This window comes from Callorhinus ursinus, unplaced genomic scaffold, assembly GCF_003265705.2.
Source record: "Callorhinus ursinus isolate GAN/ISIS: 27379988/994484 unplaced genomic scaffold, GSC_fseal_2.0 scaffold59, whole genome shotgun sequence".
Lineage (NCBI taxonomy): Eukaryota > Metazoa > Chordata > Mammalia > Carnivora > Otariidae > Callorhinus > Callorhinus ursinus.
In genome coordinates this window covers 4,564,116-4,590,085 of record NW_027397121.1, presented here as the reverse complement: position 1 = coordinate 4,590,085, position 25,970 = coordinate 4,564,116, and the positions used below count along the sequence as shown (strand labels likewise).

General features: G+C 48.7%; 2 protein-coding genes across 6 annotated transcripts in view; both read left to right on the top strand.

The window, feature by feature from the left end:
- BRPF3 (bromodomain and PHD finger containing 3) overlaps positions 1-19,696 on the top strand; it is a 58,051-nt gene extending 38,355 nt beyond the window's left edge. Inside the window, exon 14 of one of the 2 annotated variants that reach the window (XM_073884938.1) lies at positions 19,287-19,696. In XM_073884938.1, coding sequence (XP_073741039.1) covers positions 19,287-19,333 — 47 coding nt within the window. In that variant the 3' untranslated portion in view covers positions 19,334-19,696. Of the gene's footprint in view, positions 1-1,355; positions 2,365-19,286 lie in introns of those variants that run through there. The other variant, XM_073884937.1, reaches the window with a different exon arrangement.
- Positions 19,697-23,646: 3,950 nt separating this feature from the next.
- PNPLA1 (patatin like domain 1, omega-hydroxyceramide transacylase) overlaps positions 23,647-25,970 on the top strand; it is a 43,821-nt gene continuing 41,497 nt past the window's right edge. For 3 of the 4 annotated variants that reach the window (XM_073884778.1, XM_073884777.1, XM_025862497.2), the window contains exon 1: positions 23,647-24,405. In XM_073884778.1, coding sequence (XP_073740879.1) covers positions 24,201-24,405 — 205 coding nt within the window. In that variant the 5' untranslated portion in view covers positions 23,647-24,200. The remainder of the gene's footprint in view (positions 24,406-25,970) is intronic. The other variant, XM_073884782.1, reaches the window with a different exon arrangement.

The following is a 25,970-nucleotide window of genomic DNA, read 5'->3' as shown; positions in this document are numbered from 1 at the left end:
GCGCAGGAGCAGTGGAGCTTTAGACCTTGAATTTTATTGTGGTTTTACTTTTTTTTTTAAGATGTATTTATTTATTTGAGAGAGAGAGAGCAAGCCCATGTGCAAATGGGGGGAGGAGCAGAGGGAGAGAGAGAGAGAGAGAGAATGTGAAGCAGACTCCCTGCTGAACGCAGAGCCTCGAACGGTACTTGAACTCATGACCCTGAGATCATGACCTGAGCCGACACCAAGAGTCGGACACTTAACGGACTGAGCCACCCAGGCGCCCTTTTATTGTTGTTTTACATACACCTTTACATATAGTAATTAAGGTACACAAACCTCAAGTTTAATCTCCGTGAATTTGTACATGTGTATCCACCCATGAAACCACCACCCAGATTAAAGTCCAACACATTTCCAGTGTCCCAGACAGTTCCTCATACTCCTTCCGAGTCAATATCCCTCTTCTCTAAGGTAACTACCGTCCAGACTTCTATGGCCATACATTAGTGTTGCCTGTTCTTGAACTTCATATAATGGACTCATACAATATGTGCTCTTTCGCGTCTGGCTTCTTTCATTCAACGTTATGTCTCTGAACCCCATCGCTGTTTTGCATATAGCTCTAGTTTGCTTTGAAACAGTATTCTATTGCACAAATACACTGCAGGGTGTTGGTCCGTCCTTCTGCGGGTGGGCGTCGGGTTGTTTCCGGTGTGGGGCTCTCATGCACCCATAACACTGCTGCGAACATTCTTGTTCGTGCCAATTTGTAGACACAGCATCCCTTTCTCTTCAGAATATCCCCAGGAGCGCTAGGGCTCAGGGTTTAACTTTAAGCATTTAGCTTGAGCATAACGTTTATGTGTTTAACTTCAGGAGTTTCCACCCGTTTTCCATTGGTTGTACAGTTTGGTCTTGCACAGCAGTGTATGGGAGTCCGGCCGCTCCACATCCTCACCAACACTTAGCACTGTCGGCCCAGGGCTTTGCTCTAGGCAGGCTTGTTGACTGGCTTCCCCTAAGCTCCACTATACAGTAAGGCTTCTCCCCTTCTAATCAACACTACCTGGCTAAGGTGCTTTTCCACTGGGGAACCCATTTCTCGGTGCCACCCAGAGGCCTGCCCTGGCTCTTTGCGAAATAAGGTGCCTCTTGGTTCAGAGTAACACGACCCTCCCTGGCCCTCTTCTCCTTATTCCTGGCGGTTGGGCTGAGGGAGACTGAGGCCAGCTTCAGGGCCACCTCTTATCCAGACCCAAACTGCCAGCACACCAATTCGCAAGCAGGGCAGAAGGCACCTCCTGCACACTGTGTCCAAATCCTTCCTTGCCTACTGGCTGATGCCACTGTTTTGTGTCTTTACTTCTCAGGTCAGGGTCCTTGGGGACATGTCTGTGACTTAGAGGTATCTCAGTGTGAATTAAGGATGTGCAAGCAGGTTTCGATGAGGTCCTTGAGGGGAGGAGTATGAAGAGAGCCTATTTGCTGTTGACTGCCCTTGGTGACACAGAAGCACGTTTCAGAGTCATCGAGGATGAAGGCTCAGAAGACCCTGAAGCAACTTCAAAAGAATTGTTCGAATCCCCGGTGGGATGAAGGTCTGAGATAAGAAGGCAGGGTCAGGGAAAGAGACCCAAGGAAGCTTTGTTTGGAAACAAAATATTGCAGAGCCAGAATTGATGTGGGCAACTGTTTGAAGCCGGCCCTGTCCTTAGGGGTGAGCCAGTGACCTGGTTCTAGGCCTGAGCTGTAGGCTGAGGACACAGGCTCCCCGTGCGACCCTGGGCACACCCAGAAGGTTTCGGCACCCAGAGTCCGGGCAGTGCTCCTCCTCCTTCCCTCCCACCTCCCACCCCCTGTTTCTCTGTCTTAGAACTTTATTATTTTTAACTGGTTTATGGGATTCAAAATGTTAAAAATTCAGGGAAATTCCCCTCCTTCTCCCCAGTCTCCAGTTCCCCTACCAGAAGCAACCAGTTTTGCCAGTTACACACGTAACCTTCCAGAGATCCGTGAATACCGGTGTGTGTGCACGCGATTGTGTGTGTCCCTTTTATGCAAGTGGTCGCACACTGTTCACACTGGTCTAGGCCTTATTTTAAAAATTGTTTTTATTAAATATTGAGCAGATACAAAAATAGCACTTATACAATAATATATAAATTTTAAAAAACCTCCACAATACAGTAAGCCATCTGGTATCTGCCACCTGTCCCAAAGAAGCAGAGCTTTTAAAAAAAATCTCTTTTGCCCTCCCTTCCCACCCCCCCCACCTCTTTTTCCCCAAATACTATCCCGAATGTTATACTTATGCACTTTTTTTTTCTTTATAGTCCTGCCATATGTTTAAGTCAGCACACAATAAATATGGTGCACTGTCTCCTCTTTTTGAATTTTGAAGAGAAGGAAACATATCACGCATGTGGTCTTATGCAACTTGCTTTTGTCCCACCCATGATTATGATCCTGAGATTCGGTTATGCCAACGTGCATGGCTGTGCTTGGTTCATTGTCGCTCAGTATGGAATTCCATTGTATTAAAAGAACACCATTAATTTTTCATAGCACTATTTAAGGACATTTGGGTTGCTTCCAATTTTTGGCTTCTAGGAACAGTCCTGTTGTGAATGTTCTTTATCATTTCTTTCCTGGTGTGTATGTTTAGGGGGATGGGGGTTGGTGGGAACTTGGGTTCAGATCTCCCTCGGGTATTTGCAGGCTCCTAGGGAATGCACATCGTCAGCTTCCGTAGATGATGCCAAACTGTTTTCCAGAGTGCTTGTGACAATTCACACACTTGCCAGTGTGCTTGAGAGTTCCCTTTGCCCCACTTCCTTGCCAATACTTGGAATTAACAGTTTTTTAAAATTTCCAGGCGGGTACGTGTGAAATCATAACTCATCATGCTTTAAAATTTGATTTCCCTGATTATGCACATTGCATTTTTTACTTAAAATATATTTTGGTGATTGTGGCGTATCAGATCAATGAGAACTTCCTCCTCCTTTCTTGGGCTGGAGAGTGTTTTATCATATGCAAATCTGACTGATTTCATCAGTTCCTTGTTGCTAGACATTGAGTTGGCCCCAGTGTTTCCCAGACAATTCTTCAATGAATAGCTTACACCGATAGTGTATCGGTGGTAAAGTGCATCCCTACGTGGAGGAGTCTCTATGCAGTTTTCTTACACAGGAACCTCCTGAAATGTTGAGATGGAAATGGAAGACCATTTTTGCTCCCTTCTGGCACTGCGCCTGGCTATTTCCAGCAAATTCCCTTAATTCCCTGAGTTCCCCTAGGTCGGAACCGTATCTGCCCTGTCTGTGTCATCACACTGTCTTTGCCCTCAGAGGATGATGTTCATCTCTGCCCCCTTCCTCTGCCCCAACCCAGACCTATCCTGTTGGCCTCTACACTGCCACCCCCACCTGCACACAGATTCCTCAGGGATGGGCCCTGCTCCCAGCATCTCCTTCTTAGGACCATCCCTGGCTCAGAATTAGCATTCCCTGAGGGGCCAGACTTTGCCTGGCCCTGATGGAGGGAAAGAAACTACGGGCCACCCTTAGAGAGTGTAGCGTCTCCAAGGGGGCGGGCAGCATATACACAGAAAACCAGAAAGGCGAGGATGGATCACAGCTCAGCACCCATCAGCTGTGACACCCTGAGCAAACCCCCATGTCCCTGAACCTCACTTCTTTGTAAAACGGGGCTGCTAACATGTTTCTGGGGCTGGGGACAGAGTGGGGCCGAGCACCCAGAGCACCCCACATTCATGCACTTGCAAGTCATAGCTTTCCTCGTTATCGAGGATACTTCTAATTCAAGGACGCCCTGGTGGTACTATGGTAGACACAAATTCTGGGTTTGAGATGCCTGGAGGAAGGGGAAGGAAGCCCAAATCGGAGCGCCTTCCTGGTGGAGGAGGTATTTTCATGGCCTCCATCAAGACGGGCTTTAATTTAGGCAACTGGGGAAATCTCTCTTGAGGAAGGGATCCTCGAAATCAGAAGCATGGAGGGCGAAGGAAAGGTTTGAATGTGCTTGAGGACAGGTGAGTGATTTGGGGAGAAACATGGGAGTGTAAAGGGTGTGGGACTGAGCGCTGGAGATGTGGCTGGAGCTCCATCTTAGAGGCCTCAGTGGGCATGCTAGGTCCTAGGGTGGGCTCAGGAATCTGGTGTGCACCAGCTATTCAGATGCATGCTCGTGTTCGAGAATTGCTGTTTTCAACAGTCAGGGCCTGCAGCCCAGCATGAAGGGATGTGGAGCTCAGTGGAGCTGAACCCGGTCACCAGAGAGCCCAGCGGCCAGTCTGCAGGGGTTTCCTCTGGGAGGAAGAATTGTATTGCACTTGACTCAGGCCACTCCCCTCACCCCCACCCAGTTGACCTGGTACCCTGGAGGCACAGGGACTCCCTTGGGCTGGGTGCCTGGGATATGGCATGGGAATGGAGAAGAACTGTTAGTCCCTCCAAGAAGTTTGGAAGCTGATCTGGAGAGTAAGAAGTCCTGGCTGGATAAAGAGCTACAACCACCATTTTCCATCAGAGTGCTTTTGAACTCAGCCTTGGCCTCCCAAGAGTCCAGGTGGATTTTACCAGGAGCTATTACTGTACTTATTATCATGCTCCTTTTGTGCAGAAACTGAGCCTCAAAGAGATCGAGTGACTTGTGCAAGGTCGCACAGCTGGGAAGTGGTGCCGCCACCTGATTCTAGAGCCCACACAGTGCTCCTCACCCTCTCTCCCCCTCCTTCCACCGGTCCCCCGTAGGTACTGTATTTACCCGGCCTCAAAATCAAAAAGTTCAAATGGATGTACAGTGATCTTCCTCTTCCTCCTCTTCCTAGAGACAACTAATGGGAAGAGTTTCTTATAACTAGTTTTAGCATCTTCTGTGCCTATATAAATACATATATTCCATAGAGACTCTCCTCTGCTTTTTTGGACAAAAAAATGGTAGCATCCTACATACTGTTTTGCACCTAGTTTTTTTTTTTTTTCTTTACTTAGTATTTCTCAGCAGTCTTTCCATGTCAGTTCACTAAGAGAACTTATCTTCTTTATCCTGCTTTATAGCCCATGTATTCAACCCATGCTCATTTTGGTGGGTGTTCGGGGGGCTTCGGAACTGAGGCTGCTATAAAACATTCTACAGCGAACAGCCTGGAGCTCGGGTCATTTTCCATGAGCAGGGCCCTCTGTTGGGTAATGCTCTGGAAGGATAATGCTCTGATCACACTCAGCACCATCATTCTGTTCTCCCCAAATCTGCTCATAGACCTAACAATAAAAGCATTCCTTCCTCCTGTAACCTGACCGCCCTCGCTCTTTCTCTCAGAGACTCTGGCCATCTGGGTATACGCCCTTTCTTTTGGGTACCTCTGGGGAGGGGAGATGCCACAGGCCAGATTCTGCACCTCCGTGCCCGGCACACAGGAGGCGGGCCCTCAACACAGTGAGCCACATGCCCTCTTCCAGAGAGTTACCATTTACCTTCGTGGAACCTTTCCTGGTTTGGTCAAAACAGCCTTTTGTGGGTCTAAGTGGGATGATTGCCCCACTTTGCAGGTGGGCAAGGTGAGGCTCAGAGACACCAGCCATGCCCTTGGGTGCACTTGGCCTGGGCCTCGGAGGCTGAGGAGGAACTAAAACCCAGGGCTCCTCACGCCCAGCGGACTTGCTGCCCCTGGGCCACACGGCCTCCCAGCAGCTTGTAAACTGCAATGTGTGGAGGAAGGACTGACGCCTCAGCTTTACTCTCTGGCTGGTTTTCCACACAGAGCAATAGGAATGGCATGGGACCTTTCCAAGTTGGTTTTTATTTGCCTGTTTATTTGCCAACAGGGATGAGAAAGATCAGAATACGTAGCCAACATTTTTTTTAGTCTTCCCGCACTCCAAGCTACTCTCTGCACCTATTTGCTCATTTACCTCTCAGAGGCGGGAAGGGTAGGTGCTGTTATTACCGCCCCCCCCCCCACCCACAGCGTTGTCCAGGTGGGGTGAAAGGAGGAGGAGTAAGGAGCAGAGCTGAGATTTAAACCCCAGCAGAGTCCATATTCTTAACTCCTTTACACCAAGGCCTCTCAAACAATGGCTTTTGATAGATGACACTCATAAATTATCATTATATTGTTATTTCAAGCTTCTGTGGAAATGGTGGCTATCTCCTTGGTATTTTTTTTATTTTTTATTTTTTGTATTATTATTATTATTAATTATTGAGAGAGAGACAGACAGAGTGCAAGTGCATGGGGAGAGGGGCAGAGGGAGAGGGAGAGAGAGAATCCCAAGCCGACTCCATGCTGAGTGCAGAGCCCCACATGGGACTTGACCTCATGACCCTGAGATCCGCGACCTGAGCTGAAACCAAGAGTCAGACGCTTAACTGGCTCAGTCACCCAGGCGCCCCCTCCTTGGTATTTCAGGGGAAGCAAGAAGACCCTTCCCCCATTAAAAATGAAATACCTTCCCACCAGCTTTGGGCTGCTTTCAGTTGCACAAGGAGAGCAGCATCTCTTAGGCTGACAGCTTGGATCCTTGAGGAAATGAGATTCTCCCAGGTACGTCCCCACCCTTTAATGCTCAAGCCTGCCTTTCATGACGAAAACAGCTCTCTCCCTTCCTGTAGTTCTTACAAAAACAGGAGCGGACTTCCCCAAATGTAACATTAAATTGCACTGTTAAATATGTCTTTACAAGCTCTACCACTCACTGCTGTCAGTTTTGCAGATTCCCTGAAGGTCTGGGCTCCCCACTTACTGTCCTCTCCACTCGTCCTGCCCACGATGCTCAATGCCCGGTGCTTTCACCATCCACTGATGTTCTGGCCTTGCGGTTCCCTGATCTCCTCTCCCGCAATGGCTCAGCTACTCAGTCCCAAGATCAAGCCCTGGACCCTCCAAAGAGCCCACGTTCAAACTTTTTCCTAGCTCATTCCTTCAAGCCTTCAGCCGCACAGGCCCCACGGGCCCCAAGGTCACTGACCTCATCACGTTTTCATGGTCCCCTTCAAGCCCCGCCTCCCCTCCTGTCCCAGCCTCAACTCCACGGTTAGTTCTTAGAGCTCCTTTCTTGTCTACACCTCTTGCACCTCAAGCTTGCTAGATCCTCATCACTGCAAAACCCTCACCCAGTTAAATCCGACTCTCTGCTAACTCCACGTGCTCTACTATGGATCCTACTTGTTTACTTTGCATGCTCCTGGTTGCCCTGCTAGAATGTTGGCCCCACAGGCAGGGGCTGTGTCTTCTGTCTGCCCTATCCCACCCCCCAAGCAGAGTGCCCCCCTGTGCACAGAGGGTACCCATTGGGTGAATGTGTGTGTCTGTTGAATGAATTTCTTTCAGAGTGTGAAGGATCTGGGAGCTTGTTTATGGTAGTATCTGGAGAAAAAAGGTGGAGGATGGAAGTCACGTTGTGTCCAAGGGAGGCTACAGGGACTCCTCAAGCTTGCCCAAGGAGAAGACTGCTATTCCTCCTTCCTATCTGCACTTCTTGGTCTGGGAGATCTTGAAAGTTCTTCAATCTCAAACCCAAATTATAGGGTTCTGAACCTTCACTAAGCTGTAGAGTCCTGCCAGTCTTTGTTATTTAAGGCTTCCGGGAAGACTTTTGGATGGCCATGATTAGCACGGTTGGCTAAGGCCAGGAATGACCTGACGGGTCACCTCTTCCAACCCCCACATTTTATGAGCCAGGAATTGAAGCCCAGAGGAAGAAGGAGACATGGGCGCTGGTGGCAGAGCCAGAACTTGAGCCCAGGTCTCCTGCCCTGCACTCCTGGGTTCTCTGTGACTGTCTGCTATGTCACTGCACTCCGCTGCCCGTGCAGCCACTTGCCCAATTGTCCTGACCCCTAAAAGAAGCAGAGAAAATGTTTTATCACACCCACACTCAACGCTGAGATGAGAAATGTCGTGGAAGAGACTGAAGGGTCCGACAAGCCCACAGCGACTGTGAACACTGTGCTTCCCGTGGGGACAGACACACAGTCCTCAGCTCTTGGCCTGTGTTTTCTCATCTCACCCCCACAACAAGCCCCCGAGGGAGGCACTGTCATCACCCCCGTTGTACAGAGAGGGAAACTGAGACACAAGGAGGTTACACCGGGACACACAGAGTGAGGAAGTATCAGGGTCGAAATCCAAACCACAGTGTGATTCAAGAGCCTATTCCTATAACCTTCACTCTCCAGGGTTGGAAATGTCACGCCCAAATAACTTGTCAATTTAAGCAAACTTTTCCCCCAACAGGTGTGAGTCCTGTCGGCAAAAGGAACTTGACCCTCCCGAGATAGGGCGTGGTGTGGGCAAGGCAGGCCCTGCTTGTTAGGCGGGCTGCTGGCTGCACTTCGGCCTTAAGTCCAGAGGGGAAGTAGCAGAGGACCGGGGAGAGGGGTTTGACCTCTCCCATGTGCCCTTTTGTGCCAGGGGCTTTCTGCATCTCAGCCCCACTTGATTCTCACAGTGCGCTCCCACAGCGAGTTGGTGGCAGAAGTGGGATTCGAACCAGACACATTTACTCTACTGAGAGGCTTCCCAAGGCTGTGTTGTTACACAGAACACACTGAAACACCACCACAAGTAAGGCATGTCTGGGCCGTGAGCTTGGAGTCTGAAGTGGTCTCAGTCCCAGCGGAAGCTCTAACCATTCGTTCTTTCCCTTCTCTTATCACTGGAGAACTGGAAAGTATTGTACAGACTGGAGTTTCCCCCTGAGATGAGGAAAGGAGCTTGAGCCGACTCATCACCAAGTTTTGACTCCAAAAAAAGGAAACAATTTGTTCCAATTTGCCAAACCTTTAGTCAAATGTTTTGTTTTGAAAACTGAGTTGTCTATGGGATCCCAAGTTTGGCATTTTGTCTTTTCAAAGATCAGTGAATCTGTGAGATTTTTTTAATTAACATATAATGTATTATTGTTTCAGGGGTACACATCTGTGATTCATTAGACTTACACAATTCACAGCGCTCACCACAGCACATACCGTCCCCAGTGTCCATCACCCAGCCACCCCATCCCTCCCACCCCCGCTCCACTCCAGCAACCCTCAGTTTGTTTCCTGAGATTAAGAGTCTCTTATGGTTTGTCTCCCTCTCTGGTTTTGTCTTGTTTCATTTTTTTCCTGAGATTTCTTTTTTTAAAAGATTTATTTATTTGGGGGGTGTGCAGAGGGAGAAAGGGAGAGAAAGAGTCTCAAGCAGACTCCTCACTGAGTGCAGGGTCCTACATGGAGCTCGATCTCAGGACCCTGAGAGCATGACCTGAGCCAGAATCAAGAGTCAACCACTTAACTGATGAGCCACCCAGGCATCCTGAATCTGTGAGATTTCTAACTAGAGCAGCCCACTGGGATAGAAAGAACCATGGCTTGGGAGTCAGGACTTGGACTTGCTGTGTGACCTTGAGCAGGTTACCTCACATCTCTGGGCCTTGGCACCATGAAAATAAAGGGCTTCATTCTAATGAGCTCTCCATTCCCCTCTAGACCTGAAGTTCTAGGATAAGAACATGGGCTCTGGACTCAGACACTGGAGTTCAAGCCCTCTTTCATCATTTACGAGCCGGTAAGGGAGCAGGTTGGACAGGTTGCTTAACTACTGTGGGATTCAATTTCTTCATATGTAAAACAGAGATTGATAATCACTTTGTCATAAGGTGGCAAAGCCTAAATTAGAAAATTCATATAACTTGCTTGGCATAGGGGGCCAGCATGAACAGAAGATGCACTCAAATTGGTTTGGCACAACAATGATGAAGTTTCTTTCTATGTCGTTAGAAATCCATAAGGAACCAGATCATAAAGAGGGCCTGGGTGGCTCAGTTGGCTAAGCATCTGCCTTCAGCTCAGGTCATGATCCTGGGGTCCTGGGATGGAGCCCCTTGTCTGTCTCCCTGCTCAGTGGGGAGCCTGCTTCTCCCTCTCCTTCTGCGCCTCCCCCCTCCACTCTTGTTCTCTCCCGCTGGCTCTGTTCTCTCTCAAATAAATTAAAAATCTTAAAAAAAAAAAAGAACCAGATCATAAAAATCTGAACTTCCACAAATAAATATTTATTGAGCATATATTTTGCATTTGTGGAGAGCACTTTCAGTTGGTTATACCCAAAATGGCTATACCCATTCCCAGCCCCTTGTCCGCCATGTCCAACCACAGAGACTGGAAATGCAGATATACTCTCTCAGCCTCACTCGAAGCTTGGGTGGCTTTATGATCCATGTTTTGCTGTGACACATAAGCTACTGGTGGCTTCTAGGAGAACTTTCGTTCTCTGTGATAAAGGAGTCACCAAAGGGGAGCCCCCTGGCACGGTCCTTTTGATTGTTTTCTCACCTTACATGTGAATACATTATGTGGGGCAGTGGCTGCCGTCTTGTAACCATGAGGCACAACCACAAGGAGAAAAAGCCAACAAGCCAAGCATATCATAGCTTACAGCTGGAAAGAGCTTGGGTCCAGAGAAACCAACCATAGCAGCTGCTGGCTATTAGACTCATCACCATTTGACAATACAAGCTCTGTTTGTTTAGGCAGCTATCAGCTAGGCTTCCTGTTCTTTATCACTGAGCCCATCCTATCTCATGTATCATTCAACAAACATTTATTAAGTTTCTACCGGTGCTAGGCCCCATTCTAGGTATTAGGTTTACAGGGAGGGAGAAGACATCTTTAAGGCTTTACAGCTTACACAAGCAGAGAGTCAATTTTTTTCTTTAAAATTTATTTATTTATTCCAGACACACACAGAGAGAGAGCACGAGAGCGTGAGCGGGGCAAGGGGCAGAGGGAGAGGGAGACAAGCCGATTCCCCACTGAGTGTGGAGCCCGACACAGGGCTGGATCCCAGGACCCTGAGATCATGACCTGAGCCAAAACCAAGAGTTGGCTGCTCAATCAACTGAGCCACCCAGGCGTCTCTTTTTGTATGTTTTTAATGCAATGAAAATGTAAGAGGTGGTACAGGTGATGTCCTTATATGTTAGCATGAGGGCATAAAGGAAGGACTTTCTTCCTTTCTAGACTGTAAATGCTTTCAGAACAGATATTTGTTTTTCTTATCAATACACCTCCAGCGCCTTGCTTAGCATATAGTCAATGCTCAATAAATATTTGTTGAATGTGGTAACTGTGAGCGCGCTTACCCTGCACAAAGGATGATCTCACTTTTATGCCCTTTTGAAGTTAGGTGTGGTTGTGTGACTTGCTTTAGCCAATAAAATACAAACAGACTTGATATATGTTGATGGTAGGCAGAAGCAGGTGAGAACTGGTACGGATCTCTATTCTCTATCTGCCCCCTACTGCCATGGCCACTGAAAAGTAACCTGATTCAGCAATGGATGAATCACTAAATGAATGAATGAATGAATGAATGAATAAATAAATAAATAATGGCAGTGTTCGAAATGGATTAAAGGAGTGGGGAGGCCCAGACCGGGACTTTGAGGCAGACACTATTGTGTCCCTATTCCTATGCTGAAGGTAGAAACGGCCCCTTCAGCCTTCTCTCCTTCCCACTGGCAGAGCCTGAATCCCACTATGGAGATTGAAAATGCCAAATGATGGCCTTCCCGGCCTCCCCTGCAGCTAAGGCATGCATGTGTGAGCCAGTGCTGGCCAGTGGACCCTGAGAGATGGTCTTCTGGAGGGCTTTCTGGAAAGGAGTTTTTTCCCAAATAAAAAGAACAGACTTTCCTCATTATTGAAGCCACTCTGCTTAAATAAACTTATTGAGTTTTCTGTTTCTTGCAGCCAAGAGCAAGCTAACTGATACAGCACTGAGAGCTAAAATATTGCAGGAGTCCACGGGAGAGATAAGGAGGTCCTGAATGCAGGCCTTGGTTGAAGGAATAAAAAGAAAGCTGAGGGAAGCTAAGAAATAGAATCAATAGGGCTTGGTGATTGGGTGCGGGGGTTGAGCTGTGGGCTGTGCAAAATAAAAGGAGTCTGAAAACCCAGTCGTTGATATCAAGGATCCCAGTGGAAGAGACATGTGCTGTGTGTTGAGGGGGGTGTGAGGAACACGGAGGACCAAGCCATCAGGATGGCTGGGCTTTGGTTGCGATGGAGAGAGCAGGTGATCATAGTCTGGGAAGGGTCTTCCTAATATATCTTAGACCAAATTTTATAGCTAGTACCTTACCAGTAATCCTTGCCTTACAACTTAGACAATTTTTCATTTTGCTTCAACCATTTTCACCTATTGAATGGAAAGGCAAAAGTGGGACAATCCAGTTTAATACTGAATATACTTTAAATGTAAACATCATTTAAAATATGGCTACTTGATATATCATGAGGGGGATATACGGTAGGTCATTTAACTATTCTCTTACTCTCAGACCTTATGAATTTCCAATGTTTGAATTGTTTAAAATAGTGCTGTGGCAAGCTCTTCTGGCCAGAGTTTTTCTTATGACTTAGATTATTAGGATAAGTTTCCAGAAGTGGAATAACTCATTCAAAGCAGTGAACCTCACCCAAGACACAACTGCTACGATTTCTTTTTTTTTTTTTAGATTTTTATTTATTTATTTATTTGAGACAGAGAGAATGAGAGAGAGAGAGAGAGAGAGCACATGAGAGGGGGGAGGGTCAGAGGGAGAAGCAGACTCTCTGCCGAGCAGGGAGCCCGATGTGGGACTCGATCCAGGGACTCCTGGATCATGACCTGAGCCGAAGGCAGTCGCTTAACCAACTGAGCCACCCAGGCGCCCACTGCTACGATTTCTTAAAAATATTTTATTTTTAAGTAATCTCTACACCCAAGTGGGACTCAAACCCACAACCCCGAGATCAAGAGTTGCACACTCCACTGACCGAGCCAGCCAGGCGCCCCTATGATTTTTGATAAATAGCCAAATTGCTTTTGCAAATTGGTAGAACCGAAACGGTTCTGTTGTTGCACATGAGAATTTTGTTCAACATTACACATGTAAGACTTACAGTCAGGGCGTGCTGCTCCGGTTCTGAGCTTATATGGTCTGAAAACGGGGCTTAAGTTGTAGATATTGTTAACTGAGCTAGAAGGCAAAATATTTCCTCTAAAAAACAAGATTGCAACCTTTATCAAACAGCTAAATAAAGTAACCATTAAATGGCCAAGCAAATAATCCAACATTGTAATTTTTTTTTAAAACCTCTTAGGTTTAAATAATACTTAAGTTTCTTGAGAAATAAATATTCTGTGCTTTTTCTCACTAACCCTGAATTATTGTCCATCACAGCCTAATACCATCCTCGTCTTGATCCTCTAATTGATTAGAATGGGCCATTCCAACCAGAACAGAGTTGAAAAGTCCTTGTTAGGCTGGTGTTAAGGACCCATCTGCTTTCTAGACTTGGAATCTGTTATCCCAGCTCTTCAGCCTTGGGCTCTGAACCACTCGGGGGCTTGAGACCCCTCTGAGCCCTGGCTAAGCAGACAGGAGGGGCTAGCTGTGTGGACTGGATTGTCATATATTTCCTCCTGAGGGACAGACAGCCCTGGGCATTGAGAGAGGAACACAATCCTAGCAGAAACTGGAAAGGATGTCCAAAGGGGTGGCAGGGACTGACCTCCTAGTTTGGTTAGACATCAAATGTCTGCATCATCAAAAACCATGACAGCATCCCAACAATGAATTGGCCACTTTTTTTTACCTACTATAGGACTAGAGAAACTTAATATAATAAATGTCACTTTATTACTCTGAACCTCATTTTCTCTTCTGTAAACGGGGGTTAAAAAAACTTCTAACTCAGTATTGCTGCGAAAGCCAAATGAGATGATTACCTGAAGGTCTCTGAAAACGGATTAAGAAATTAACTAAGGGGAGCGCCAAGGGGGCTCAGTCGGTTAAAGGTCTGACTCTTGATTTCCTCTCAGGTCATGTCTCAGGGTTGGGATCAAGCCCCCAAACGGGCTCCAAGCTCAGCTGGGAGTCCGCTTGAGATTTCTCTCCCTCTCCCTCTGACCCTCCCCTGCTTGCTCTCTCTCTCTCTCTCTCTCTCTCTCATATAAATAAATAAATCTTAAAAAAATTAAGTATTATGTTTTGTTTTCATTCATAATAATACAGCTAACGTCTATCCTGCAGCGTATAGTCTACAGCATTTCTTCCCAGACTCCAAAGTGTGTATGAATCCTCCAGGAGTCTTGTTTAAATGCAGACTTCGATTCAGTCGGTCTGGGGTATGAGGTGCTGCTGCTGGCTCATGTACCACACTTTGAGTAACAACGGTTTGCACCAATTTGCAAGCATGACATTTTCTAATAGTAGATTCCAGGCAGACTTCAAAATCATCAGTTTGGACAGTTGGTATGCATTCCACATTGTTGTATGATCAAAACAACCTGTGGCCTTTATTATCCTACAGGTGATATAATCGAATGGCACAGATTTAGAAGGTAGAAACTGGAGTCTACACAGGACTTTTCTAAGTGTGTTCGACATTTCCTTAGCTAAAAAAAGATGGGTCACATACATTTGGTAAACCTTGGGTTAAACAAAATTAAGTCAAGTTCTTTATTGTAGTCTTATAACTTAATGATGCTTTCTTTCTCATGTAAGTCACATAAAACCCAAATGGAAATTGCTTAGGTAAGCACTTTTTTCCCCCCCTAATACAAGAATTCTGGCCACAGGGAAGTTTCTAGGCTGGCTAATCCAGTGGCTGACTGATATCACTAAGGACCCAGGTCCTGTCCATCTTCTTGCTCTGCCATTTATAGCAAGTGGGCCCCATCCTCAGGCTAGCTATCCTCATGACCAGAAGATGATGGTGTCAAAAGAAGCATCATATCTTGATGCTGACCAAAGGTAAAAAATGGACTGTTTCTTCTTTTAGTCTTTTTCTTCTAGGTATTTTTCAGTTCTAGCATTTCCATTATGGCCTTTCTGCAATTTCTGTTCTCTGCTGAGATTCTCTATCTTTTCATTCATTTCAAGTCCTTTCCTTTTCCATATCTTCCTTAATGTTCTTGAACATAGTTACCATTGCTGCTTTAAAATCTGTGTCTGCAGGACGCCTGGGTGACTCAGTCGGTTAAGCATCTGTCTTCGGCTCAGGTCATGGTCTCCAGGTCCTGGGATGGAGCCCCATGTCTTTTCTTTTTTCCTTTCCTTCTCCTCTCAAGTGTTTTAAATTATTTGATTTTTGATGGTTCAATATTCAGAAGGTACAAAAGGATTATCAGTGACTTGCCAGTCACTGCTCACCTCTGCCCCTCCCCACAGGCCCCCAGTGTTTTCAGTCTCCTGGGTGTCATTCAGAGGTATGTTATGCTTATAACTGCAAGTGAAACCTTATATTCCCTGCCCCCTCTTTTAAAAAGGTTTTATTTGTTTATTCGACAGAGACACAGGGAGAGATGGTACACAAGCAGGGGGAGTGGGAGAGGGAGAAACAGGCTTCCCGCTGAGCAGGAAGCCCGATGAAGGGCTTGATCCCAGGACCCTGGTTTCACGACCTGAGTCAAAGGCAGATGCTTAACCACTGAGCCACCCAGGCGCCCCTTCCCTGCCCTTTTTAACACAGATGGTAGCTTATTATACTCCCTTCTCTGAGCATTGCTTTTTCACTTAACAAAATATCGAGATGGATCAACATCATGTCCAGCCCATTTTGACTTCTTTTGTTTTTCTAAGACTACATCACAAGCATATCTCTATTTTTCTATATAATTGCGATAATTATCCTTTTCAATGACTGTTTGGTTTTGTGGGGTGACTGGACCACATTTAATAACAACTCCCGGTTGTTGAGCATTTAGATCGTTTGCAGTGTTGCTATGACAGAGCACACGCTATGGCCATGTACTCATTCAACAAGTATTTATTTGACAACCATCATTGCGCTCCTCCTATGTACCAAAGTGCTCTCCCCTAAGGGGCTGACGGGCAAGCCGCTGGAGCGGCCATGGACATAAATTAGAGCCGAGAAGTGTTCCCATTCCCCCAAGGAGCCTCTGAGTACAGTCTGCGCTCCCACATGCGGAGCAGAGAGAAGGGTGATGATGCACCCACCCACTGTGCTGGCCTGTGTAAACCAACACGTTGGGTTACAGCTAGTTGATGGGGCTCCTGAGCGTGGTTAATGCGCATGCGCCGCGGACCCAGCTTCCCGCCTCCAGGTGCCGCTGACCCGGCACCGCCAGGGTCTCAGCTGCGGTGACATTTACAAAGGTGGTAAATGAAGACAGAATTAACCGTGGTTACCGCTTCAGAAGCATTTACCGTATGCCAGGAGAACCCCGGCGGGGTAACTATTATGTCCCCATTTTCTAGATAAGAAAACTAAGGCACAGAGATTGGTGCGTAACTTGCCAGCGGCGCAGTGACGCGGCTGTGATCTCAGTCCACGCAGCCCCGGCCCTGAGATCAGCCGCTGGATTAAACCCCGGCAGCACTTTCTGTCTTTGTTCTGTGACACCGCCCCCCCCCCCCCCCCGCCCAATGCCTTTCCCTTCTTAAATCTCAAGGAGGGTAAACTCAAGTGCCTTTAATTCTCACTTGGAGGATGAGCGACTTCCTACTTTGCGCCTGGCTTTTCTTCTTCTCCCGAGGATTCCCTGCCGGCAGCTTGGAGGTGGGGGCTCTCCTCCTCCCCTGGGCACGAGGGTGCAGAGCCTCTTCTTACCCCGCAGCCAGACAGCGCCAAGGAGACTCGGAGCCTGCGGCGGGCTCAGACCTGGGGACTCAGTCAGCTGGTCTTGGGACCGCAGGGCCCTGGGCGGCTCCTCTTGGCTCAGACCTGCCGCCACCTTCCATTGTCTTTCCTCCGTCCCCTCCCCCGTCCCGTTCCACAGACAGGTCCCCATCCCCCACCTCTCTCAGGTCCCCCCTCCCTTGTTCCGCAGACAGCTCCCCAGTCCCCCAGACAATGGCGAGTCTGAATCGCATCGCCCGGGCGGGCGTGCTGCAGGAAGCGCGGCCCTTCTGACCCAGCTACAGAAAACAGGTAATGAAACTGGCCCGCTGATGCCCCGTCTCCTGCCCCACTTGTAATCATTCCATTTCTTCTCAGCTATGGCCACGAAAGGCCCTCTTCACCTCAGAATATTTCAAATGCCAAAACAAATAGCAACTTATGGCAAAGCGGGACCGGCCCCAGCGAATCTTCTTTGTTTACAGTCAAGGAAATAACAGTGAAAGCAAAACACAAGAAGGGCAGTGAACCCTGGGTTTCCCTCCCCCCCCCCCCCCGCTGCCCCCAACCCTCTCTGGTCCCCCTCCTCAGAAGTAACCCACCCTCAGTAGTTTTAGTTCTGGAATTTTACCAGCGCACACAGAGAGAATCTCTCTCTTTTTTCCCCCACCTTTTCAACATAAATGAAAGCATACTGTTTGGATCCTTGGTTTTTTTTATTTTCATTTTTCCTACTTACCAATATATCTTGGAGAACTCTCCAGATGAGCACATCCAGATGTCCCTGATTCTTTAATATGGCTAAGGAGAATTACATTATATGACCATGCCATAATTCATTTAACTAGCTTTCCACTGATAGATATTTAGGTTACTTCTGGATTTTTGCTATTACAATTGTTGCGGTATTGAACAATCCTGTGCATATATTTCTGGGGACTCCTGTGAGTATGTCTGTAGGATAAATTTCTACAAGTATTTATTTTAAAATAAACGGTGCCAAACTGCCCACCAGACTGTAGTTTTTCAAGGGAGACATAACTGATAGCTTAGGCTTGATGGTTAAACCATTTAAAATAACCCAGACTCTATTTTATATGGGAGAGCATTTTTATGACTTCAGGCCACAAAAACACAAATCATAAAGGAAAAAGAATGATATATTTTAAACTTCTGTACCATAGAGACATCATAAAAAAGTTAAAAGACATTGTACAAACAGGGAGGGGATTTTTGCTATGCATCTAATATTAGCTCGTATTAGTACCAACATCTACACTTTTTTTTTAAAAGATTTTATTTACTTATTTGACACAGAGAGACATACAGCAAGAGAGGGAACACAAGCAGGGGGAGTGGTTGAGGGAGAAGCAGGCTTCCCGCGGAGCAGGGAGCCCGATGCGGGGCTCGATCCCAGGACCCTGGGATCATGACCTGAGCCGAAGGCAGATGCCTAACCAAATGAGCCACCCAGGCGCCCCTCTACACATTCTTGACAAAAGACAAACAACTGCTCCCACCCCAAAGCGAAAAGGCTAAGAACAAGCAATTGAGAGAAGAGGAAACTGGACTGACCAACGGATGGGAAAAATATGCACAGCCTCACGAATAACCAGGAAAATATCCGTTGAACAACGAGATAGCATTTCCTATCACTCAGATTGTCAACATGTTCCATTCTGGTAATACCAAGAGAAGCAAAGCAATTAGACCTCTTACAAACTCTCAGTGGGAGCATAACTTGGCGCGACCACTATAGACAGCAATAGTCTAATTGAAGAAATGCCCTTTGCGTTAACTATATTTTCTTATTTTGTGTATTCGGGATGCTCTGGCCTGTGTGGCTTGCCTCACCGGGGAAAGACTGCCGGCCCATCCCACCCCTCACCCTAGGGCTAGCCAGTTCTTAGAGAGAGCAAAGAGCTGGGAGCACGCCTTTCCTATGCAAACAAGCAATCAGAACCCAGACTCTGACCCACCTCCTCTATCAGGTGGTGACATTCCAGGAGGTGACATTCCTCTGGCCTCATCACCCAGGGCCAGCTACAAGACAGCTGGAGACCACCCCTGTAGTTCACAGCCCTGGCATGGCATGCCCCCCCGCCCCCCGGTCTCTGGAAATGTAAGTGTGGAGGTCCCCCCTTAACCAGCGGCTCGCTTTCCATGGTTTCGGTTACCAGTGGGCAGCCACGGACAGGAAGCTGATGATCCTCCTTCTGATGTCATGTCAGAAAGTTGGTAGTAACCCCATGCTGTGTCCCATGCCTGCGTCGTTCACCTCCCGTCCTCTCATCATGGGGGCATCTTGTCACCTCACATCAGCACAGGAAGGTTGAGCACAGTAAAGTAAGATATTTTGAGAGAGAGACCACATTCACACAACTTTTATTACAGAATTTTGTTATAATTGGGTTATTATTCATTATGGTTGCTAATCTCTTACTTACTGTGCCTAATTTATAAATTAGACTTTATCATAGGTATGTACGTATAGGAAAAAACATCATATATATATAGGGCTCAGTACTATCCATGGTTTCGGGGATCTGCTGGGGGGTCTTGGAGCATGTTCCCAGCAGATAGGGGAACTGCTGTAATAGAAATCTTTCTTTCTTTCTTTCTTTCTTTTTTTTTTTGGTTAAAGATTTTATTTATTTATTTGACAGAGAGAGACAGCAATAGAGGGACGGTGGAGAAGCAGGCTCCCCACTGAGCAGGGAGCCCGATGCGGGACTCGATCCCAGGACCCTGGGATCATGACCTGAACTGAAGGCAGACGCTTAACAACTGAGCCACCGAGGCACCCCAAAATCTTCTTCCAATGGCATTAGCCTCTCCCATCATCACTCAGTCTCCTCCGAACATTCAGATTTTGTGGATGCAATTGATACACCCACACTGTGACCTGAAAAATTCCCATGCCCTGCAAAGGGAGATGTATATAAGAGTGCTCACTGCGGCATTGTTGGTTATAGTGAAACGTTGGAAACAACCAAAATGTCCGTCAGTAGAATGATGTTATCACATGGTCCCATAATGGGTTACCCAAAAGCAGCAAAATGGAAAAGACGAGAGCCTTGTGTATCACAACACTGAAGGAATCGCAGAATAAATCAATGTGTTTGCTTACGTGAAATTTAAAAATATGTATAAAACAACACTACACATTGTTTATAAATCATATTCTTGTAATAAAAGCGTAAAAACATGGAGGAGACAGATTCTGTCCAAACTGGGAACCTGGTTTCCCATGGGAAGGAGAGTGTGAGGTAAGATTAGGAAACGGTTCAAAGGAGGTTTCACCTGCATCTGTGGTGTTTCGCTCCTTTAAGGCCAAACAAATATTTGACCGAGATGTGGTGAAATGTTAAGGTTGTTCAAAATGTCTGGTAGGTACTTGGATGTTTGCTGTTCTATTTTGGTACTTTACTGTATGTGGGAGCTATTTCATCATGAGAAGATATGATTTAGGCTGCATTAATTTTCTCAAGGTCGTATAAAGGACAACATGACAGGATGCTAGCAAGCTCTGTGCCCACCTCCGCTGTGTCAGATTTCCTCCTCTCTCCCTAAGCCTCATTTTTAAAAATTGCTGACTTTTTAGAAAAAGGTGTAAACACTTGCACCACATGGAGAATACCCCGAGAGTCGATCAAGTATTCGTTTGCCATCCTCGGTGCGGTAGCCAGTCTCCAAATCGACCCTTAACAATTCCTACCTTCTGGTATTCACACCCATCCTACATTTTACCCAGGTTGGCCTGTGTGGCCAGTGGAATATGGCAGAAGGGATGGTATCGCTTTTGAGATGAGGTTATAAAAAGACTACAATTTCCATATTGGGTTCACGCTATTTCTTGTTCTCTCTCTCTTTCTCCCTCTTCCTCTCTCTCACTTTCTTGCATCTCGCTCTGGGGAAAGCACCCTGTCCTCTTCTGAGCAGCCCCTTGGAGGGGTCGGTGTAGGGAGGCATCAGAGCTTTCTATCAATAGCCAATCTGTGACACAGCAATAGGTAACTAATACATTCCATGTGTCCGCCATGTTTCCCCAGTGGGTACAAGATGACTGCCACAGCTCCAAACATCGAGTTCTCACAGGGCATCATCTCAGGCAGGAAGAATGGCGGATGGAGCCAAAGGGGCTCTCCCTATGTGCCTTTCTCCTTTTACCAAAGAGGAAAGTATTCCTTAGAAGCTACCAGCAGATTTCCCCTTGCTTCTCACTGACAACAATTGGATCTTATGATTGCTCCTAGATGCAAGAGGGGCTGGAAAATCAAGTGTCAGGTCTTTCAGCTGCTTTATAGGGGTGTGGGCAGAGAACAGGTGGATGGGGAATGGCTACCGTGTAGCAACCACAGGAGCTACCAGCCCTTCCCACAGTTTCACTTTGTCTGGTTATTTCCACCCGGCACTCTTCACTTTTCCTTCATACTCTGCGTTCACTGTGAACTGGAAAGTAAGTTTTAATTAGATTCAGGTTAAACATTATTGGCAAGACTATTCATGGGCGATGCCGTGACCTTCATACTCACTCACCTCAAGAAACAACCAGTTTCTTCACTAAATAAACAGTTTACAAGATTTGAGCAGAGGGTGGTGCTCCCTCAGTGAAAAGCTAACCCAGAATCCAGATGCTGTCTTTCTCCCTGACAGCTGTGTCCTGGGCAGCTTCACATATTTTATACGTATGGGAACTCTGGGTTCCTCTGTAAATTCGTTTTGGGTTGTCTTGTTGGGATCGTGCGTGGTAAGCGGTCTCCGTTTCTTGCCCGTGACTGCCTTGGGAGCTGATGAGTCACATGGGCAGGGCTAACTTAGTTCAAAGTCCCTGACGGGATTATGAGCTGACTTAAAAAAAATCAAATGCAGCGATGCTGGAATGAGATTCTTTCTTGATGGCCTCCCCTTGAAGCTCTTAGGGCTTTCAGTATAACGCCAGGAATGAGGGGAAATGAGATGAACCCTCTTAGTTGTTCAACTCCGAGGTCCAGGACAGGCGAGGGCTGCGGCCCACTGGCCCTCGTCAGATGCGCTCCGCGGAGCCTGCAGCTTAATCCAACAGCCAGGCCCGGGAAGGGGGGATGCCTGAGGCCGCGTCCGGACAAGGCACCTTCCCTGAAAGGATGGTGGGCCCCAGCCTTCTCGAGCTCCGGCAGCCTGTGTAGAGCAAGGTGGTCTTGCTTCCTATTTGACTGGGGCTAGCGAGTTGAACCTAGGAGGAGAGGACTTGTCCAAGGTTGTCTTTCTTCAACCTAGCTCCACGCCAGCCTCCTCTGCCTGCTCACCCTTCTCGGCTGCCTCAATGGCAGGGCTCTCTGCCCCCCCTCTGGAGCCTTCCCACCCCCCGTCTCCAGCTCCAACGTCTTCTCGTCTTCTCAGACACGTCTCAAAGTTAACTCATCCTCCACCCAGTTTCCCAGTGCGGCTGCAGTTTCCCGAAGCCCGCCGAAGGCCGCCCTGCCCCTCCCGACCCGCAGGCTGGAACGGAGGCCTCTGTAGTGACTCATTCTCACCCCACCGGTCTCCTGGTCACGGGAGTCTCTGCAGCCGTGGCTTCATTAGCTCGTCTTCCTGGCCTGGCCTCCAACATCTCTAGAAGGCTACAGTGCTATTCTCCTCCCTCATCCTCCAGTCCCGGTCTCTTTGCTGGGTCTGAGCCCCCCGGCCATCTCCTCTTGCGTGTCGCCAATGGATCACAGCTTCCTCTTCCCACCCCGTTTTCCATTCCACCTTATCTCCCAGACCGATCTGTTCCGGAAGCCTTGACCCTTGCTACCCTTTAATAATAACAGATGTACCACATGCCAGGCATTTTACAGCCATATCTTTATAGCTTCCGGCTTCTTCACATCCCCTAAGCCCCGGCCCCACTATTTAGCTTCTCTGGTGCTTCCAGCCCACGCTACTCAGCCTCGTATCTTAACTTTCCTGGCAGGAATCTCAGCCCTGCACAAGTTGGCCCTTAATTACAGACTGCCTCGTGTGGTTCTCTGGTTATTTCACGTTTGCTGGTCTTATTCCAAAGAAGCGGGAAGCCTCATACCACTCTCTGCGTGTGCGCACACACGGACACACATGTTTTCCCTCTTACACACACATTTAATCAAAAGGTCCCTTCCCAGATGGAGGAGGCAATTCTGTATCTGGAACTATCCACCCAAGAGAGAAAACTCCCTCCTAACTGAATCCTGGGCATCGCCCGCATTGTGGATTCCAGGGTAGACCAGGGAGGCCAAGAGCGGATGGGAGTTCCCTGCGTCGGGGGAGGCATTGACATCATGTCCTAACAGAGCGTGGAGCTGGACTGAGCACTGAGTGGGGGACTTGGTGTCTCGATTCTAATTCTGCTCCTGCCACTGTACGGTCTTGGGGGGAGGGGAGAGGTGTGATCTTGCCAGCTTTGCGACATCCGAGGCAGAGAAATTTGTGGACTGAGGAGGGGCCTCCTTCCCAGGGCCTCAGTGCACAGCTCCAGCGGGGGCATGACCAGCAGCCAACCTGGGTCCCCAGGCACCACCTCCTTTGCCCTCTGGACTCCAACGTACCTCTGACCCCGATGCCCCCATATCTGGCCTCCCAAGCAGTTCATTCTTGGGGTTAAATATTGCCATCTCAAATCTATCATTAGAAGAGCGTGCAGTGTGAAGCTCCAAACACTTAGAATGATCTAGATTTCAGACTGATTTTTTTCCCGTGTACTTAGGAGACAACATGAAAGTCTGGGGCTTGGTGAGAGGGTGCTACAGGTGAGTGGGTCAGGGTAGGGCTGGGGAGAAAGGGTGGGGAGAGATGGAGAGGCGGTGGTGGGTGGGGCCCTGAAGCCTGACTTCTCTTCCTTTGCAATTTTGCCCGTGGCCAGTCCTAACATGTGAGCAAACACCCAAGTTCTTACGTAGGAACAAATAAAAACAATTGTGTAACACACCCCACACGCCCCACAGAGCCTGGGGAAAGAGCCCAGGGAGGGGTGATGCCGTCGGGGGCATGGGTGGTGTGAGTGTGTCCCCCTCAAAAGCCATAACCAACCTGCTGGCTCTGGCCCCTGTGGGGGAGGGGACATCTTCCTCTTGGAGGGAGGCCCGCATATAATTCCCTGGCCGCCACAGCGTGTCAGAGAGAGAGGCACCTGATAACCATCAGTGGAGCTTTTGCAACTCAGTGTAAAGCCTCCTGGGCTGAGGGCTGGCTGAGCAGTGCCTGCCTCTTTGGGATGGTCCGGGTGGTAGCTGCTGACGCTGCTAGGCATACGAGGCACCGGCCAAGGGCTGAGGAGTCTGTGCCAGAGATGAATCTAGCCACGCAATGAAGCCAGGGGGATGCTCGCAGGCCCAAGACGCTGCTCACACATTCAGGGTGCCTCCTGCACCTCGACCTGGGCCTGAAGCCTTTTACCAGCCTTTGGCACTGCCTCCTGGAGGAGCTCAGCAGGCCCAGGCAGTGGCTGCGTGCACCACCCGTGGGTGTCCCGGCCGACGGGAGAGACGGCCCATTTCTCAGCTCGGGGCCGGCAGGGCAGCTCGGCCTGAGCTCCAGCAGGAGAGCAGCTTCCGAGAGGCAAGCACTGGGGGGCCGAGGAGATGGAAGAACAGGTGTTCAAGGGGGACCCAGACACTCCTCATTCCATCTCCTTCTCCGGCAGTGGGTTTCTCTCCTTCTACCAGGCCGGGGCCGTGGATGCCCTTCGAGACTTGGCCCCCCGGATGCTGGAAACCACCCATCGCTTTGCTGGGACGTCAGCAGGTGCAGTGGTCGCGGCTCTGGTCATCTGCGGGATTGAAATGGGTAAGGCCTTGGTTCTGGGTGCCCTGGGGGAGCCTCTGGGGAGAGTCCTCAAAGTGAAGCCCGAGGATCGCTTGGGGACGCTTCGGGGAACAGAGCCAGGCCTGCTGGGTGGTGGGAAATGAAGAGAAGGGTTTGAGCGGGACGGCAGGCAGCTGGGACGTTTGAGGTTGGGGTTAGCCGGGTCCCAGCCTCTGACCCCCTGGGTGAGTGTGGACCCATCTCTCCCTCTCCCTCAACACTCTTCTGTGATGCTCTGTGGACCAGGGCCTGGGAGAGGGAAAGGCAGTAGCTTTCCTCCAACATCCTGGTCTTCGAAGTTATGCCATGACACAGTCGGACACTGGGGTGAAGTGTCATTCCTCTTTTAAAGTGCCTGTATTAATATTATTGTCCCTGGGTGGGGCAATACTTCACATCTTTACTGCCTTGGTGGGGTAGGTTTGTCAGCTCAGCTTCCAGGTGGCTGGAGAGGTAGAAGCCTTGCAGCTACGGGGATGAACCGGAGGGGGAGAAACCGGGAAGGAATCCGGGAGATCTCACTTCACCTTCTTTCCTGCTGGTGCGGGGCCCCAGAAAGAAGGATGGGGTCCCCACCTCGGAGCCAGAGGGCAGAAGCGCCCTCCTGGGCAGGGGAAACGGCACAAGCCCGGTAGTCCCACACTGCAGGGCTAGACCGACGTCCTCACAGGCTGCCTCGAGTGCGTTTATTCATTCACTGTGCTACTTTACAAAGTCCGTGCGCCCCGTGAAGCAGACATTCTAGAGAGATGAGACAGAAAGTAAACATTCAGACAGGTAAACTGATGATGTCACCTCAGGACGCCATGAGATCTATGGATAAAATGGTAGCAGGAAAGGAGCAGAGAATAAAGTGGGGGCTATTTTAGAAGGAGTGGTCAGGGAAGCCTTTTTGGAGGAGGCGGCATTCAAACAGAGACCAGAGTGATGTGAAGATGGGAGAAAGAGTGTTCCAGGGGGATGAGCGGCCGGGGAGCCAGGGAGTGGGGGCCAAGGCTGGAGAGGCAGGCGGGGGTCAGATGGCACATGCACGATGCCTCGCAGCCAGAGCACCCAGCTCTGGCTTCACTGGGAGAGCTGAGGAGCACCGGCAGGCTGTACGGGGGTGACGTGGCGAGGTGGTGAAGAGCGTGTGCTCCGGGTGGATTGGATCCCAGCTCTGCCATTTCACCATGTGGACCTGGGGCAAATTACTGAATGCTCTGTGCCTCCGTTTCTGCCCTTGTGAAGCGGAGATTCCACCTGGACCTAATTCCCAGTGTTGTTAAAGCATTAACTGAGCTAGACGGGTTTATCACAGTGCCTGGCAAATGGCAATGCTTGGTGTGTGCCAACTACCTGGTTGGGGCTTTTAAGGAACCTCAGCTGCTGGGCAGACTGAGTTAGAGAGGGAAGGGTGGCCACAAGGAGACTAGCGGGAGACTAGTGTGTGTCTAGCGAGGGATGAACACAACAGGTAGCAGGGTCTTGAGGGGCAGTGAGAAGCCGGTGGGTTCAGGATGTACTTTGGAGGGAGAGCCAGTGACACTTGCCAAAGGGCCAGCAGC